This window comes from Hypomesus nipponensis, chromosome 27 (assembly GCF_054491055.1).
Source record: "Hypomesus nipponensis isolate SF chromosome 27, ASM5449105v1, whole genome shotgun sequence".
NCBI lineage: Eukaryota > Metazoa > Chordata > Actinopteri > Osmeriformes > Osmeridae > Hypomesus > Hypomesus nipponensis.
This window is the reverse complement of record NC_140387.1, coordinates 4,073,359-4,092,500: the sequence shown is the minus strand read 5'-3', so window position 1 is coordinate 4,092,500 and position 19,142 is coordinate 4,073,359. Positions and strand designations below refer to the sequence as shown.

Genomic DNA, 19,142 nt, shown 5'->3' with positions numbered 1-19,142 from the left:
TACAATTATGTTAACACTAGGCACAATATACAATTCAATAAGATTGAATCCCAAAGAATGTGTAATTAATGATGTACCGTAAGCACAGTTAGTCTCTGTATATACGTATTCCTCCTCACTAAGAAGCCCATCTGATTTAGCACAATAATTACGAAATGTAACAACGAAGAGTTGTTTACTTTTGAGACGTTTTGTTGTTGTTTGTTTACAGTCTTAGTTTCAATAATGTGACAATCGGATGGGCTATTTACCCTGCCCTTCCTGAAGGAGTGATTCTGATTGGCGACCTGGCTGACGTCAAACTCCACTCCAACTTGGGGAAGACGATTCCTTGTTGGCTTCTGTCGCGAGTAGTCGGCACCAGCTACCGTTTCCTTATTTGTGGGTTAAAACTACATATCAAAAGCTAACTTTCTGACAGACCTTTTACGAGTGATTTTTTTAAGGTGTCATATTTTCCTGTAAGGGATTTTGAAAGTTTGTTGATCTTAAAAGAAGTTAAACTGGTGGATTGTCGCGGCGCGCTGAGGCGCTGAGTTCCAGGATGAACTTCGGTCTGGTGTTCATTAATTTGGTAAGAAACTAACAGGTCATTTGTAGTGAAAATAGTATGTATACTATTTAATTTAAATAATGTATATATCGGTAAATAGGCAAGTATAGGCACTATATTACTTTAGTTTATAAATATCGTTATTTTCCCAATCCCTGCGAATGTGAAATGCTTGAAATGAATGCACTGAAGTTACAGTAACTGGTCTGCTACTCCATTCTTGAATTACTCAAAGTAACTTTTTTTTAATTCAATGTTATTTTTAGCTTGCACTGAAATTGGTTAAGTCACTAGCAGTTTAAAAACAAACAAACACAAAGAGGGAAAAGAATCAAAAGTGTTATGGAGTTTTCGGGAGAGGAACAAACGTCTGCCGCTGCTGTAGCAGTCATCGGGTTTCAATCTCAGCCTTCGATTCCCATGACATTTCGGGGGCCATGACTCTTTGAAGTTTTGAAGGACTTTGAGAATTGTGTGGGAAAGTTGCAGTTCAACCTTTTTGCATTGTCGATAAGAGTCTTAAACAGTATCCTGTTTTTAAGAAACATTTAGTTGCCGTATAGAACCTCAATCATGCAAACTAATGAATAGCATACTGTAGGCTACTTGAGTTGTACAGTAACGACCCTTCCCCCATGACAACCGTCACCATCTGCTGTTGGACATTATCCCCCTCTATCAATGTACACCTCAAATCTGCTTGACGGCTACATTGTCCCAGAAAAGTCTCACTGCTAAGCTTCGCTATGTGTCCTTTCAGGAATACGTTGCCCAACAATATATCACCTTTTGCAAGAATCTGAATATGCTTTTCTGACACACAGATGTGTAGCCTTCAGATTTTATTCAGACCAAAAGCAGTTATTGAGTTATTTTAAATCAAACTCCAGTTAGAAAGATACAGTCATGTTCCAACTGTTCCCACCAGGCTTATTAAATTGTGAATCTCAGTGAACGGCGCCAAAAGAACATTTATTTCACACACAGAGGGCCATTCACAGCTACAGTTGTTTTTTCCAGCCATGGTCCGCCAAAGCTTGACACTGTAAATGTGCTCTCAGTCAAGCCAGAAACACTTCACCTTGTAGACTATAAAAGGCTCACTTGATTACACGCCAAACCTGTGAGAAATGATGTGGTTCAGGTAGACTCTTTATTCGTGACAAACTGTCTTCAATAGTCACTCAAACTGACTGATAGGCATTACTTTTAATTCACACAAATGAGCTATGTGGGCCCACCTGGGTTGAGTATGCATGGCAGAACTTTCACTGCATGTCTTGCTTTGCAGAAGGCCTAGAATTTGTTGTGGACAGCATCTCTTGGCACTCCAATGCTGTTTTAAGCCGTACATAGACACAGTACTTTATCTAAAGGACTGGTCTGGGTGCCAGCAAGATTTGTTTTGTTTAGCCTATCTCATCTGTAAACAACAGAACGTTCTGGAGTCTTCTACACAGCTCCTGTTGCTATGGGACAAGTCTGCGATTGAACTTTAACCCCACTCATGGTCCCAGCAGTGAAATTGCTCCAGTGGTGACTACGTGCCGACCGTTGTGTAAACTTCCTGTGTGGACTACACAGATTGGCAGATATTAGCGCCATCACATCAGTCAGCCTGCTCTGGAGAGCTGCCGTAGCCAGGCTCATTTGGCCCTGTGCGATTATGATCTCGTGGTCGCTTACCGTTCTTCTGGGTGTGGGGCGCACACAGGAAGCGTCTCCCCGTTATCTCTGTGGGTTAGAGCAGAGACGAGAGACCATCAGGGAACAGGAAGCTGGCAGAGGAGCTTGGGGGTGGGGTGGGGGGGGGGTGGTGAAGAGGCTTGCTGGAAGCACGGGGATCAGTGGACGACACAACCCGGCACCTTCCACGCACTTTGACAGCCTTTTATTGATGTCTTTTCATGGGTAGGACAGTTGGGAGAGAGAATGGACGGCAGGGAAAGAGGCGGGAAGACGTGCAGGAAATGGCCTCGGTCGGACTCGACCCCAGGCCCCTGCGTTAGGGCACTGGACTTGACCCCAGGCCCCTGCGTTAGGGCACTGGACTCGACCCCAGGCCCCTGCGTTAGGGCACTGGATTCGACCCCAGGCCCCTGCGTTAGGGCACTGGACTCGACCCCAGGCCCCTGCGTTAGGGCACTGGATTCGACCCCAGGCCCCTGCGTTAGGGCACTGGACTCGACCCCAGGCCCCTGCGTTAGGGCACTGGACTCGACCCCAGGCCCCTGTGTTGTACATACGCTCTTGACCAGTGAGCAACCTTGCCCCCCCCCCCCCCGTACGTACTTTGACACGTACAGTGTGGTGGTTTAGCGCAGTGTTGGTGTCACATGAAGGTTGCATGATGCAACTCTGGGCAAGTCTCATGGTTATTGAGGCCAGTGTCGGTTCGTGGTAAGGCACATTTGCTTCTTTTTTTTTATTATCCAAATACAGGAAGTATGTAGACATTTAAGAGTGTGATGTGTCTGCAGCAACCCCTCCCCTGTTTTTTTTTTTTTGACGACATTGGTTGGAACACCTGTGGCCATATCTCTTTGATGAGTCACTCCTGATTTGAGTCAGTCGTTCACTGGCAGAGGGAGTGGAACATCTCTTTTGTTTATTGCTTTCTCTCTGCCAGGCCTATGTCGACTGAGAGCTCGACGACATGCCTCTTAAGAGAGCTCAGCCTTCCAAGCCTGCAAAGTCACTAACGTAACAAGTGTTTTACCGACGGGTTTCGTAGGAACGTTTAGAGAAATCCAATGGGCGGTGGCGTCGTGTTGTCGTCGGTCTAACCGCCCCTCCTGGAACAGCAGACGGACTGTGTTCAGAGGTTTTCAGTCCTCGCTGAGGACTTCAGGAATATACCTTGAAACCGGAGTTTGTGTTTTCTTCGGGTCATCGCGCTGTGTAAATGAGCGAGTGTTTATCGATTCGAGCCAAGTCTTTCTCAAATCGAAATGATCCAAAAATAGTGTTTCCCCCATTCCAAGTTCTTAAGCCGACCTGAGGAGTGCTCCAGTCTTGAAAGCACCCTGAGTTTGTCCATGGGCTTGGATATTGTTTACTTTGCCATAAATCACAGTTGAACAAGGCCACTTAGCTCCTGTAGACCTGTTGGAACAGACACATATTCTGAATTTTTGCTCTGATGTGTTTATGGCGAAGGCTTTAAACTGCCAGTACTTCAGAGGGTATTTTATTTAGAGACACCATTTAATGGAGATAATGTGATTGTCTTTGGGGCAAGGTAATGAATTCCTGGGAGACTTTGCCCCTCTGAATCACACTCCCTTTACTTGTCTGCTCTCATTCCATCTCTTTTTTTCCCCCACCACTCGACCGCATCCTTTTAATTGCTGCTTCTTGCTTTCATCTTAACATTTCCACTTGTGTGTGTGTGTGTATATATATATATATTCCTTATAAATATATTTGTAATTCAGGCATGGCGATTTGTAAGCCTCTGTTGCATGTGTAGCATGATGCCTCCAACTGTCTGTGAAGTGGCTGGATGACTCAATAGTAGAAAAGGCTTTTTCATTTAGGCCAACTTGTTGTTGTCAGTGTCTTGACATCACTATTCACTGCGCAGACCCTCTTTCCCCCCCCCTGTGGGTTTGTTGAAAATTCCAACCGTGTGAAAACAACTTACTTTTTGCCCCTCAAACATTCAGCACTGCTTTCTCACACACACAAACACACACAAACACGTCACTGACGCAACCGCTCGTGAAATGTTTTATGTGGTCGTTCAGCGCCTCGCTGTCAGTCACTTCAGCAGCCGCAAGTGTGGCTTTCCAAACAGGAAGACGGATTCTATCTCGCCCGCGTCGCACCAAGGCCTTCTCTAGGTGAGCTAGCTAACCTGCCTGCGCGCCCTGTGCGCTTTGCATAGCTGTAGATCAAGCCTGCCTCACCTTGAGGAAACTGTGTGTGTGTGTGAGTGTTAACGTCCGCTTGTGTGTGTATGTGTTGTCGAGGAGCTGGAGCTGTAACTTCCACGAGTTATAAATACCCCGCAAAGCGGATGTGCTCCGGTGCGAGGCGGGCCAGGACCGGGGCTGGGCCTACTCTGGGGCTGACAGCAGGAGGGGAGCAGTCTGGGAGCTCAACCCGCCATGAAGCCTCGCCATTGTCTGGGGTTTCCTGTACGGAGCCTGCCTGAGAGGAGGGGGCTCCCTGGTTTCACACGCTCCCACCGATAGGCTTGCTCTGCGACAGCTCCGTGCGCGGCGGGCGAGCGAGCGGGGGCGAGCGCCGCTGAGGCACGGCGCGTTTGCGTTTTTCCATCGAACGTCGGGACAGTTAGACGGGGCTTGCGTTTGGCGCGCCCGGAAACGTCAGCGTTTGTGTTTGGGACCACCTTTTCTCGACGTCCTATGGAACGCGGGTAGAACGTGGGCCCGCGCCGGGGAGCAGACGCCGAGGTGAAAGGAGCTCTCTCTCCGGGCTTACGGTCACGTCAAAACACAGCCGCTACTTTGATGCCTGTGGGTCTGAATAAGTAGTACGTGCCTGCACGGGAAGGCTGATAGCTCCAGGTTTAGAAGGTCTGACTGGTTGGAAAAACCCTGGTTCCTGGTGTACCAGGGGGTGTCCAGGGTTTTCTCTGGATGTTAGTGTTCACGTGTGAACGGAGTGTGTGCAAGGCGGCTGTTTGGGAGAGACCAGGCCTCAAGGCTAGGGAACAGGCTGTAATGAACTGCTCCCCAAGTCGCAAACACTGTGGAAATATGCAGAACATATACAATATGTCAGCTTAATTTATCGCCGACGTTCAGCGAGCGCATGCTCTCTCCAGACATGAAAAGATGGAGACACATGCGAAGCTTCCTCCTGAAGTGAAATGTGGAAGGTTTTCTTTTGAGAGCTGCACTATGTATTTTTTTTTTCCCCCATGCAGGCGCAACCAACATGGTGTGAGAGGAATTAAAGCCTTGTCAAATGGGGTTGTAAGACTCGCGCAAGGCGCAGAAAACATCACATGTTAGGTTTGGACGTCCAGGAGCTTATTCCCAGGCTTTGGAACATTGTCCTGGAGGCTGAACTCCTTCTGAGGTGGGGAGGTTTGGTTTAAGAGAGCAGCTCTCTGTCTCGTGTGTTTTGAAAGTGTCGTCTCGTGGTTTCGAAGGTACCTCTTTTTGATCGTTGATGACGTGGGAGATGGGCTGAGTAATATCGGAACAGTGGTTATTGTGTAAATGTCGACGCGGTGGCAATGATTGACCCCATTAGGCCCCGTCCTTTTACAGTAACTTTGAGAACTCTGTCAAAGGACCAGTGTGCTCTCATTGGCTCCTCTTCCTCTCCGCCATTTTTACATTTAGTCATTTAGCAGACGCTCTTATCCAGAGGGACTTACAGTTAGTACAGAGACATTCCCCCGAGGCAAGTAGTGAAGTGCCTTGCCCAGGACACAACGTCAATTTGCACAGCCGGAAATCGAACCAGCGACCTTCTGATTACCAGCCCGATGCCCTAACCGCTCAGCCATCTGACTCACTCGTCATATTTTCCCTTACATATCCCAAGCTAGATTGAGCGCTTCTTCGGGTGTGTGTGTGTGTGTTTGTGCGTTAGTACATGAGTCTGTGTGTGTGTGTGTGTACTGTACCCTCTCCCTGTCCCTGTGGGATAATGGATGTGGGTGTAGGAGGGTGTAATAGGAAAGGCCTGACCAGCAGAGCTTGACCCCCCCCCCCCCCCCCCCCCGGGCCCCCTGCCTGCCGTGACTCCTGGACCGGAACTCAGGGTGTAATGAACTACAGCATGCTGCTCCTTATCAGAGAGCCCTGATTTAAATCATCTGTCCTGTAGAAAACATGGTACCTCGCTCGGCCCCAGAGAGAGAGGGAGAGAGAGGGAGAGAGAGGGAGAGAGAGGGAGAGAGGGGGAGAGAGAGGGAGAGAGGGAGAGAGGGGGAGAGAGAGAGACCCCCCCGTTCTCTGAAATAATGACGCTCACTGTAATCCTGGGGTCGAGAGGGAGTACATTGATAAACGCCTCGACTGAAAGGACATCCTGTCACTCATAAACGCTACCTCAGTGCTCGTGGCATGCGTGGCGTCCGCCCAGCCAGGGCAATTTGGAAGTACCCAGGGCAGAGAGAGGAAGCACAGGGGGCGCAGCGGGCTGTGCGAACACACAGTGGCTCTATTACCCCTCGTAATGTACATGAAGGCCGTTAACAGTCGATCTTCTCGTTCAGGAGTCCCCGCAGAGCACAATACAAAACAAGCATCCCCTAATTACCCTGAACCGGGGTAACAGTGAGACACTGTTACAGAGAGGTCTACAGTTCACTCACCCTGAGGAGGGACTGGTTGGACTGTACCACTAGGGCAGAGGGACTGGTTGGACTGTACCACTGGGGCAGAGGGACTGGTTGGACTGTACCACTGGGGCAGAGGGACTGGTTGGACTGTACCACTAGGGCAGAGGGACTGGTTGGACTGTACCACTGGGGCAGAGGGACTGGTTGGACTGTACCACTGGGGCAGAGGGACTGGTTGGACTGTACCACTGGGGCAGAGGGACTGGTTGGACTGTACCACTGGGGCAGAGGGACTGGTTGGACTGTACCACTAGGGCAGAGGGACTGGTTGGACTGTACCACTGGGGCAGATCTGTAGCGTAGCCAGCAGAGAAGGATTGTGGCTGGGGGCTCTCTAGTCTGAGGTTAGTGCCCCCCTCTGGTCACCCATGTGACTGGGTTACTCCACCACACTGCGGCCGGTTGTTGTGTGTGTGTGTGTGTGTGTGTGTGTGTGTGTGTGTGTGTGGCGGCAGCTGCGGCACTCGAGGCAACCTTCCACTCCAGCCACAGCAGCGTCTGTGAAACCTGGTTGAAATCAATTTATTTTTTCTGGATGATGTGCAATACTATATTCCACGCATGCACATTGTGTTGTATGGTAAGAAGCACCAAGCGTCACCACAATAGCTGCTTTAATTAAACCGTGGTTACCAGGCGAGTCCGTGAGAAAACACATTCTCACAATAACGGCCTGGTGAAAGACAGAAGGCCTCATGTGGGGATTTGGAAATGAAAAGGAGAAAAAATGTGGGACAGGACCAAACAAACGCACCCAACACAAACAACGTCAACAGGCACAGTGTCGTATCATGGCATTTTCCCCCTCATCAAACCAACTTCTTCCACACATCTATCTGGAACATTTCCTCTGTCTCCGAGAGTTTCAAACAAAGTGGGAAAAGAACAGGTTTGTCTGTGCCTGGGCCAGGCTGCATGGAGCCGTCGAGCGATAGACAGGGGCCAGGAATGTTGGGAGACAGGAAATGATGTCACCGCCTTTCGCTGCTCCGTCTTGTTTCCGCGACGTCTGCCCAGGCTATATAGATGGGACACCTGGCTTTTTGATGGCACGCGTTGCCACGGCGACCCGGCTAAGCGAGGGAACCGATGGCAAGGCGGCGTGTTTGAGCGGCTCTGGAATTCGTCGTGATTTTCGCCGGCGTTGCCCCTCTGACAGACGAGGCCCTGTGTGGAGGCTATCTCTGCAGGCTGCTGATCTCTCTGGCCCCACACTGCCAGATAGTTCGGTCCTGGGCTGTTTTTCAGTCTCACCATGCACACACCCTCACGCTCTCCTTCCCTTTTCACACGCTCTTTTTCTCCCCCCCACACACACACACACACACACACACACACACACACACACACACACACACACACACACTACACACGCACTAGCATATATCCATGGCTTTTATTCCCGTTCGCCGTAATACCCCTCATTCTTTTCATCTCAACCTCTCCGCGTCCCTCCACTCCTCTCCCTCTCTCCCTCTCCCTCTCTCTCCCTCGCTCACTCTCGCTCTCTCTCCCTCTCTCTCACTCTCGCTCTCCCTCTCCCTCCCTCTTTCTTTTTGAGCTCCCCCCCTCCCTCTCTCCTTCCCTCTGTGTGTGCTTGGAGAAATCTAAATGGTGTGATTGTGAGTGCTCTGCCGGTCGTCTGCCCTTCCACTCTGCCTCCCAGTGTCTGTGGAAAGTCTGACGTGAGCAGGGAGAATGAGAGGGGGGGAGGGAGAGTGTTGGGGGGGGGAGGGAGAGGGGGGGGACAGCCAGAGCGCTGTGCACTGGCCAGGAAACTCCTTGTGAACAACAAGGCATGGCTCGCGGCCAGAGAGAGTCCACTAGGAGCCTGGTGTCAGAAGACCTTCACAGTTCCTAGTCTCTCTCTCTCTTTCTGTCTCTCTGCCTCCCTCCTCTCTCTCTCTTTCTGTCTCTCTGCCTCCCTCCTCTCTCTTTCTGTGTCTGCCTCTCTCTCACACACACACACTCTCTCTGCGCATTTTTCTTTCTCTGCCTCCCCCTTTCTCTGCCTCCCCCTTTCTCTGTCTCTCTCTCTCATGGTCTGGCCCTTCTCTCGCTCTCTCTCTGCCGTCCTCTCGAGTCACTCCACTGCCCCCTCTCTCTCCCTCTGTCTCTCTCCCCCTGCCTCTCTGTCTCTCTCCCCCTGCCTCTCTGTCTCTCTCCCCCTGCCTCTCTGTCTCTCTCCCCCTGCCTCTCTGTCTCTCTCCCCCTGCCTCTCTGTCTCTCTCCCCCTGCCTCTCTGTCTCTCTCCCCCTGCCTCTCTGTCTCTCTCCCCCTGCCTCTCTGTCTCTCTCCCCCTGCCTCTCTGTCTCTTAGCCTGCCTCTCTGTTTCCACCTCTGCCTTTCCCCTCTCCCCACCTGTCCTGGGTGGGGATCCAGGGCGTGGGTACAGAAGAGACAAACCGTCTCAAACTAGGCCGCTCGTTTACACGGCAGGTGTCGCGTTGCGTTTGAGGCGCTTCGTGGCGGTGTCGCATGTCCTTCCAGTCAAAGGGCCGGGGTTTAAGAATGTGGGTCATTTGAAGTCGAGGCACTAAAGCGTGTTGTTTGCCCCGTGAATGGAGGCCTCCTCACAATGACACGGTGAAAAGCGCGTGAATAAACACTGCTGCCTGGGGACCTCGCTAAAGTGCTTTGCCGTGTTCTAGCCCGACCTCCTCATATACAAGCCGGTCATTATCCAGCACATGAATGGATAACCGGAATCACATTTGATACGGCTAGCTCGGCCTGGGACACCTTATCAAGGCCTTTGTCTTTTTCTCCCCCCCCTCTCTCTCTCACTAGAGATAATGGAATATGCAACATGTCCCTTGATGTTGATAAGAAGTGGATCGCGAATTTACCTCACAGTGCATTTGGATGTAATAGTAAAAGCCGGTTATCTCATTGTCTGCAACAGACAATCTTTCTTTTTAAAACATTGTAATGTTTTTTACTGACCTTACCCTTATTCTTATCCAAAAACGTCGAATTTTCTGCATTACCAACTGTGCTGATTGCAGTAGCCCCAGGTGAATCGTAGTGTGTGTGTGTGTGTGTGTGTGTGTGTGTAGCATGCACTACGCTGGAAATCCATCATGACTGCACCCCAAATTAGCTCTCCTTGCAGATGTTCACATCAGATGGTTCAAATTAGAGCCTAGATTACTCACACAAGGTTTCTAATGGGTGCTCACACTGTCCACTCTCCTAGTGTGTGTGTGTGTGTGTGTGTCTGCGTGTTATATACACTCAAGTAATTTAAAACCTCTTTTATTCTCTGCTTCTTTCTCTCCTGGCTACACCTCTTCCCCCTGCTCACCTCCCCCCCTCTTTCTCCCCTCTCTCTCCATCCTCTCTCCCCTCTCTGTCCCCCTCTCTCTCTCTCCTTCCTCTCTCCCCTCTCTCCCCCCTCTCCCCCTCTCTCTCCTATCTGTCCCCCTGTCTCTCTCTCCTTCCTCTCTCCCCTCTCTCTCCTTCCTCTCTCCCTCTCTCTCCTATCTGTCCCCCTCTCTCTCCTTCCTCTCTCCCTCTCTCTCCTATCTGTCCCCCTGTCTCTCTCCCCCCTCTCTCCCTCTCTCTCCTATCTGTCCCCCTCTCTCTCCTATCTGTCCCCCTCTCTCTCTCTCCTTCCTCTCTCCCCTCTCTCTCCTTCCTCTCTCCCTCTCTCTCCTATCTGTCCCCCTCTCTCTCCTATCTGTCCCCCTCTCTCTCCTATCTGTCCCCCTGTCTCTCTCCCCCCCTCTCTCCCTCTCTCTCCTATCTGTCCCCCTGTCTCTCTCCCCCCTCTCTCCCCTCTCTCTCCTATATGTCCCCCTGTCTCTCTCCCCCTCTCTCCCTCTCTCTCCTATCTGTCCCCCTGTCTCTCTCCCCCTCTCTCCCCTCTCTCTCCTATCTGTCCCCCTGTCTCTCTCCCCCCCTCCCTCCCCTCTCTCTCCTATCTGTCCCCCTGTCTCTCTCCCTCTCTCTCTCCCTCTCTCTCCTATCTGTCCCCCTGTCTCTCTCCCCCTCTCTCCCTCTCTCTCCTATCTGTCCCCCTGTCTCTCTCCCCCCCCTCTCTCCCTCTCTCTCCTATCTGTCCCCCTGTCTCTCTCCCCCCTCTCTCCCCTCTCTGTCCCCCTGTCTCTCTCCCCTCTCTCTCTCCCCTCTCTCTCCTATCTGTCCCCCTGTCTCTCTCCCCCCTCTCTCCCCTCTCTCTCCTATCTGTCCCCCTGTCTCTCTCCCCCTCTCTCCCTCTCTCTCCTATCTGTCCCCCTGTCTCTCTCCCCCCTCTCTCCCCTCTCTCTCCTATCTGTCCCCCTGTCTCTCTCCCCCCTCTCTCCCTCTCTCTCCTTCCTCTCTCCCTCTCTCTCCTATCTGTCCCCCTGTCTCTCTCCCCTCTCTCTCCTATCTGTCCCCCTGTCTCTCTCCCCCCTCTCTCTGCTCCAGGTTTTGGTGGCCGTGCTGTCCTCGTGGCCGGAGAGCGGCTCTGCGGAGCTGAGCGTGGCCTCCCAGTGGGCAGGTGATGTCCGAAACCGCACGCAGGTCAGCAGAGACAGAACCTGCGTTGAGAACCAGCAGTACCTGCACCAGGGCCTCTGCTGTCTCAACTGCCAGGCCGGTAAGGAGAACCAGAACCCTGAATGGGAACCTAGATCCATAAAGGATCAACACGACCCAGGGTGTTCGTAGACCTTAGGGAACCTCAGGGCTTTGGCGCTGGTCTCATAATAACAAACAGTTGTAAACAAGCAGACATGCCTCTTTTTTTTACTGGCTGAAGGGGGTATTGCCTCTGTGGTATCAGCCGTGTGAATGAGTTCCCATGATCTTGATCCCTGTGAAGCTTCGCATTAAAAAAACGAAAATACTTGTCCAAGAAATACGTGGTCCAAGATCGTACAGTTGATTGTTTCCCAGAAATGTAAAACGAGAAACAAGGTTAGGAGTTGTGAATTAGACTAAATAGGATGGCATTACCCTACATGGTTTTCATGTGTGGCTGGTTAGTTTGGGAATGTCTACAACCTTTTTCCCTGCTCTCCCTTTCTTTTTCTGTCTCTCTCTTTGTCCCCTTCTCTCGTTATCCTGCTGTATCTCATATTAATGACTTTCCTTGACACAGATTAAGACTAATCCCTAAACACTATTTCAAGACATTGTATGCAAGCACTTCAAAATCATATACTAGGATTAATCTGTGTTCTAAAAAAGCGGCAATAGTAAAATGAGATCTTTAGAGCCCTTGAACTTGATTCAGCATGTTTTATACTTGTTCGTCGATATCCTCAATGACACTTGGGCGGAGGGGATTTGAACCAGGGACCTCTTGACCTGCAGTCAAGTGCTCCCACCACTAAGCTACGACCATGTGTGTTCGCCCAGGTACCTATGTGGACAAAGCCTGCGAGGCAGACCTGGAGCCGGGTAGCTGTCTTCCTTGTCAGCACGGCCAGACCTACACCGAACACTCCAATGGGATGAGCCGCTGTCTTCCCTGCATTCACTGCCGCAACGGTAAACCATTTACATTTTACATTGAGTCATTTAGCAGACGCTCTTATCCAGAGCGACTTACAGTAAGTACAGGGACATTCCCCTCCAAGGCAAGTAGGGTGTAGTGCGTTGCCCAAGGACACATCATTTTTGGATGGCCAGGAATTGAACAAGCAACCTTTGGATTACTAGCCCAATTCCCTAACCGCTCAGCCACCTGACTCCCTAAACCCCTCAGACTCCGCTCAGCGTAGAGTCAGGCTAGAGGGGAGGCTTGCTCCACCTGACGCGGGGTCACTTCCTGTTCTCCACTTGACGCGAGGTCACTTCCTGTTCTCCAGTGGTCTGACACATCTAGACTCTTAAGACTGAGGCTATGGTGCATGTCGAGGTTAATAATAGTCGCGTGTGTTCATGTTGGAGATTTTTGTTCGAGTTAGATGGCGTTGTTTTAATATACCTGGCCTTTTCCCGGTCATGTTACGTGAAATCAAAACAGTTTGCGACATTGTCCCCCCCACTTTTGTCTGGAGACATTTTATAGCGTCATGTGACCACAAAATGAAGGACGCCCATTTTCCTTTTTCTTCCAAGTCTTTTGTGGTGGCATTTGACATTTAGTCGAGACTTTTGCTTATGTGAAAGGCTGATTATGTGGTTGTCTTTTCTCTTCTTTTAAAAGCCTGAACATGAACACCTGATCTTGTGGCGTGGCATGGCCTAATAGGGTGTGTCTTACTTGTTTTGTTTCACACACTGAATGCAAGTGTATGTTACCCGTCTCTGGAGATACGCCTGATTTGGTGTGTGTGTGTGTGTGTGTGTGTGTGTGTGTGTGTGTGTGTGTGTGTGTGTCTAGCTTGGCTGGGTGTGGTTGTGTTTTATTGTCTCCCTCACTGTGTCTTTGTGGCTCTTTGAAAGGCCCGGGCCCCAGAAGGGAGGACTACAGTTACAGGGGGAGGGATGTTTTGTGCTTAGTCATTCAGGTGTTGAGAAACGGCCTTGACTGGTGCCCTCCTCTCCCCCACTTACGCCTTCTAACCCCGCGAAACGTGAGATGGCAACAACAACTTTTGTTTTCCTTTTAGTTTAGTTTTTTTTTGTTTTTTGATCTTTGTCATTTTTTTTGGGGGGGGGGGGGGGGGATTTTCATCACATCTTGATCACACATTGACGTGTCATAACATTGTGAAACTCTGCCTAGTTACTTTTAACATGGTTTTCACTTCCTCGTCACGTAACAGCCTGATATATTCCTTCTCGTGTGGGATGGATCACACTGTGACGACAGCGGGTCGTAGTCACAGTAACGATCCTGGGATTCTGTGTGTCCACAGACCAGATCAAGACGAAGGAGTGCACGGTGACCACCGACACGCAGTGCATGTGCAAGAGCGGCTATTTCTGTGTGCCCGAGCAAGCCTGTGAGGTCTGCAAGAAGTGTGCCAGGTAAGTTCCACCTGTCTTTCAAGATACAATGTTAAAACTCAACAGACTCAGTGAGGTTGTGAACTCGGTTACGAACTTGCACTACGCAATGTTTTCATTTGACCTGGTTGACTGCTATGTGGACTAATAGCTCATGGTGGGTCACAGGCGGGACCTCTTTTGGACCTGGAAGGTTTTCTGAGGTCTGTTTTCTTCTTCTCTAGGTGCAAACCGGGAGAGGAGGAAGTCACGAAATGCACCTCCATCTCCAACACCGTGTGTCGGAAGCGGGACCCCTCTCCCCCCTCCTCCCCCCCACCGACCCCCCTCCCAGCTCCTCCCCAGAGACCATAGGTACACACTGCGCTCTCTGTAGACGGCGAACTCAGTGAGAATGCTTTTCCTTTTTTTGAACAGCGAAGCATTCACAGTCCATGTCCTCACAATGCCGTCTTCCTGTTGTCCCTCCTGAACAGCCGTCCCTGTGGTTTTGGTGCTTTTATTCCTGGTCATTGTCCTCGTCGGTGTTTGGTTTCTGAAAAGGCGCCACTGTGTGAGCCCATGTGAGTCCCAACTTTTCCCCCAACAGCGCATCACGCAGCGCTCGCTACGACTGTGTGCCTGTTGAAAAACGTTGTTGTCGTTGTTGAAACGTTGTTGTATTCTGACCCTGTCCTTTTGGTTCAGGTTCACAGAGCCAGTGTGACTCCAGTGAGATTGTCAAGATTCCCATTGTGAGTATTTCTGTGTGTAAACCACGTATTCGGTGTGGCGTACGCAATGAAAGTGGACCAGAATTGACAGAAATGTTTATACTCTGCATTTGGTGACCAATTACCTTTTAATTCCGTGCTGGCTCTTTGCATGTTTTGATTCCACCACCATCAATAATTATGAACAACCTTTCGGTGTGTTTTACACCGAAGTTGTGATCTATCCATGACGTTTGATGAGGGTGTTGATAGAACCTTCTCCGTCCTTCCGTCAGGGTGAGAGCGTTCCCACTGCAGAGGAGAGGCAGAACTGCCAGAACGCCGGTCTGGAGGGGAAGGAGGTGCGCTCCGAGTTCAGGCCCCTCCTGCAGGAGACTGGGCAGGCTGGGCTGAGCAAGGCCTCCCCTCCCCTGGAGGATGAGGACCGGGGCCTGGGAGACAGCCTGCCCAACACCACCAGCTCCTCCCAGACCAGTCTGTCCGCCATGCCCATCAACACCACCTCCTCGGGCTCCGGCAACTCCCCCAGACCGAGCCCCTCCACCAGGCCCAGAGTGACACCTGAAGTCGGGGTGAGGACCGGGGGAGGGGGTGGTAGGGGGTGACACTGGAATGAGACAGCAGAGATAAAGGGGATGTCTATAGGAGAATGTTCTACAGGAGAGGAATGCTCTTCGGTCGTTTAAACATTTTTTTTGTTTTTTTTCTTCTCTACTCTTGTCTGGGTTTTCTTTTTTTCTTTTTTTAGGATGATCCTCTGCAGAGCAAGCTGGTGCCCCTCCAAGGTACGTTTCCCAGGCTGTGCAGGGCAGGGGATGGGGGGGAGGGGTTCGCCTGGGGGGCATTCACACAACACAGACACAGCCCTTTACACATCCCCTTCGTCTCACATGCTGTAAACACATGTATCACGACTCGGGCCATGAGCTTCATAAGACATGAGGCTGTGGTACGCCTACTGGAACAGTCCATTCTAATTGTGAAAGGCACCCTCCGTGACCCCCTCCCTGCCCCCCCCCCCCCCCCCCCCCCTGTTTACAAACACACACACACGAGATCACATGACGGTGTATCCTTTGGAACCTCCGGGGGCTGTGTCAGAACAGTGTGTGTGTGTGTGTTTATGAGAGACTAATTGGGTAGAGGTAGAACAGTTTAGCTTTGTTGGAACCTATTTCCCTGAAGTGCTTTGTTTATCTCTTTCTCTTCTCTCTCTCTCTCTCTCTCTTTTCGCTCTCTTTGACTGAATAATTTGAAGTGGGGAGCACTTATTTACTTAGGCTCCACGTCATTGTAATCGAGTTATCTCTGTATTCAGTGGTTGATTGGTTTATGAGTTAATTCTAGGCCTCTACAAGGATAGTGACAGTTTTGCTTCTGGATGCTGACAAGGAGCTCCATTGTGAGGTGTTCGACATGGAAAGAATGGAAAGGGGGGGGGGATAACTGACACTGAAACAGTCCACTATAGTTTCTTGTTAAGTAGAAGAAAAAAGTTAGTTTTTCCAAAGATCGAGAGCCATTAGCTAGCTGTGGGAAAGTACCGACAAGCATACTTAGTAATTGCAGTATCTTTTAGGTGGTTTTCTGTGGATGAATTCCAACGAGGCAAGTATAGCGAGTGTGTCAGGAGACACCCCTCCAAGCATCACTTGTCGTCTCACCCGACAGATCCACCTCATATTTGTCCTCGTCCTTTTTCTTTTGTTTCTCCAAGGCGAGGAAACGTGTCTGAAGGCCAGTTTCGACCTCTTCGACAAGCACCTGGAGGTGCAGATCCACAACAAGTTCTTCCGATCCATCGGGGTGAGCGACAACCACATCCGCATCGCGGAGAGCGTCCACCCGAGCGACAAGGTCTACGAGGTGCTGAAGAGCTGGATGCAGAGAGAGGGCCTGAAGGCCGACATCAACGCCCTGCTCCAGGCCCTGCTCACCCTGGACCAGAGGAGGTCGGCCGAGAGCATCGCCGTGGAAGCCATCCAGAGAGGCTACTACAGGCACGCGGACGCCCACCCGACGCACCCCTCCTCGGGGGCGCTGCAAAAGAGATGAGCGGCGCGGACGAAAGCGAAACAAACACACACATGCACACGAAAAAAAGACGAACAAAGAACGTTTTAAAGAGGACGGAACCAGAACAGACTTTGTTTATGTGGTCTTGCGAGGTGGCGTTGGCAGCTGACGGAGTGAAGCGGGCCAAGCGTCGAGTTTGGCCCAGGTGGTCCAGTGCCTTCAGGAAAATACGAAACACAAAAAATATGGATGTTTGTGAGATGGTTGTTGGCCCCATCGTGTTCACTGGTGTTTTATCCACGATTGCCAATGAATTTTCTTGTATTTTTTGCTTGTTTTGAAACATGAATGCATGGGTTATCCATCTCATCGTTTTACACTCGGATGGTTTTCTTTCAAAAAGCTTAAAGGGTCATGTGTTTTGCCCTTAATAACGTATGGCTTTAAAGCTAAATACATAGAGCTAAAGTAAAAAAAACAAAACAACAACAACAAATTATGGAGGCGTCGACCCTGATCTTAAGATGGCGTCCTCGCCATGTCTTTGGTATTCCAAGTGTCAGCTGGGTACAAGTGAACCTACCTTTCTCCCCGGCCTCAGGGCCCAGGCCTCAAAGCCTGTTCTGTAACCATGAGACAGGGATATACACTGGCATTAGCTGTGTCACTGAAACTGCATGCATCTCCTCGATGCACCGGCCTGTGGCACATGTAGGTTCTAGAACTACAGTACAGGTAGCACATGCTTGTTGGCATGGGTACCGTTTAAGACTACAGGCAGAGAAGTGCAGTATGTTAGCCATCTACGCATTCTGCTGTTGATCTGTAGCCTACAGGAAAAACTTTGACCATATTAGGATGGCTTAAAATGCAGGCTTCTAGGTAAAAACAAGCAAACATTTAAAACCTCATTTTGCCATAGTTGAACATGGTCCACTTTGATATTTACATGCTTTCATGTGTAAATCTGGTCAATAACTCATGAGGTTGGAGGCTGGACTGAATGTTTTTAGACATCCTTCCTTGGTCTTTTCTATGTTCAGTGTTAATACTCACCCCACACATATAGTATGGAGATGTCAGTAGCTATTTCTTTTAGAAAGACTGTCAATGGGTTTAGTGAAATATATTTCTCCAGAACATCCTCAGAACACTTGGAGCCCTTTTTAGTTCCATTGTTTTATTTATTGACGTATTTATTTTTACATGGATGCTAATTATGTGTGATTATTTATACCATAACGGCCCTGGAAAATAAAAGCACAGGTCAATTTTGTTTTGTGACTATGCACGTTAGCCACAGGATGGAATAGCCGCAGATCAACAGGTGTAGCTGAAAACTGCGGTATTGGAGTTCGAGTCCCTTCATGCCTGACTAGCTGATGGGAGGGTTCGGTTTAGCGAGGCTCTAGAGCAGTGCCATGACCACAGATACATACCAGCACTCTACAGTGACGGTATGACGAACAAGCAAAGCGGTCATGAATATTTAAGTCGTGTCCTTTGTTGAGTCAAACCGGGCATGTGTCAGTGGCTATGCGTGGCTTGAGGGGGGAAGTTCCTGTTTGGGCCCCTTTTCGTGCGTCAAACACGACACGTAACATAGGTACGCTATGGTGTGTTCTCCTGATTTAAGATGAAGGAAACATTTTCTGGATATCAAAGGTATTTTTTGTACCTTCGGTCCTTTGTGTAAACATTTCTACCAAGCAATATGCTTGTAAAAAAAATGGTTTTATTTGAAAAAAGAAAGATTAAATGAAGTTTAAAACTAACAGATAAGTCAACGTAAGAGGTAAATCCGTAACCCTAAACACTAGCATATTATACTATGTGTAAAAACAGTTTAGACCTTTTTTCTGCAGGGAACTAAGCACATGATGTAAAGAGGAAAGAATTCTATTTTATAGCTAAAAATTACAGTGCTGGCACTGCCATCTATTGACTGACAATGAATAAAACAGTCTGCATCGATTTCTACGGGCCCTATTTTGTCTTTAGCTTCGTAACGCTTAACATGTCCTTTCAAACACAATGTTTCCGTTTAAACGGTCGGATGCTCTTTATATGAAGTATGAATTGTCTTCCCTGTTAATTGTCTCAACTTTTTTTGGTCACGACAGTTTATCAGAGAAGATTGTACTTTTTATTGTTTTATTTTGATACTGTAACATGCAAGTCTCACGTTCTTCTTGTATTTTCACTCTAGCTTTACTTGTTTGCCTTTTTTCCATATGTAAAGACTTAACACTTTACTTTTATTTCAGTCTTTTTCTCCCTTTGACAATTGTTTGCTTGTTTATGGATTTCAAATGCAAATATGGAAAGACGTGTATTTAGCCCATTTTAATTAAAGGTTTTGTACATACGGTCTTTTGAATATTTTTATTTATGCTCATTTCATTTAACTGCTTTCCAGTGTGATGGCCTACTGGTGAAGACCCAAATGCAGATTAGTAGAACACTCATCTTTTGAATATTCGACGTGATGTCATACTAAGCAATGTTGTGATGTCACAATGAGTGTATATCTCAGGGTTGGTATCTGAGAGTCCTCTCTGAGCTCTCAGTTGTCCCTGACTCTACAAGGGAGAGAGGCAGCATTAGCCTCTGGTCCAGGCATACGATGGTGAGGAAGAGTGGA

At 49.4% G+C, this 19,142-nt stretch overlaps 1 protein-coding gene across 1 annotated transcript; it reads left to right on the top strand.

The window, feature by feature from the left end:
• Positions 1 to 334: 334 nt before the first annotated feature.
• Positions 335 to 18,871, top strand: tnfrsfa (tumor necrosis factor receptor superfamily, member a). Its single transcript, XM_084694075.1, is given in 11 exon segments — positions 335 to 574; positions 11,295 to 11,466; positions 12,231 to 12,362; positions 13,679 to 13,790; positions 13,994 to 14,081; positions 14,084 to 14,123; positions 14,246 to 14,332; positions 14,457 to 14,503; positions 14,758 to 15,054; positions 15,231 to 15,267; positions 16,200 to 18,871. Coding segments are annotated over 11 exon segments (1,380 nt in total). The 5' UTR covers positions 335 to 544; the 3' UTR covers positions 16,538 to 18,871.
• The last annotated feature ends 271 nt before the right edge of the window (positions 18,872 to 19,142 follow it).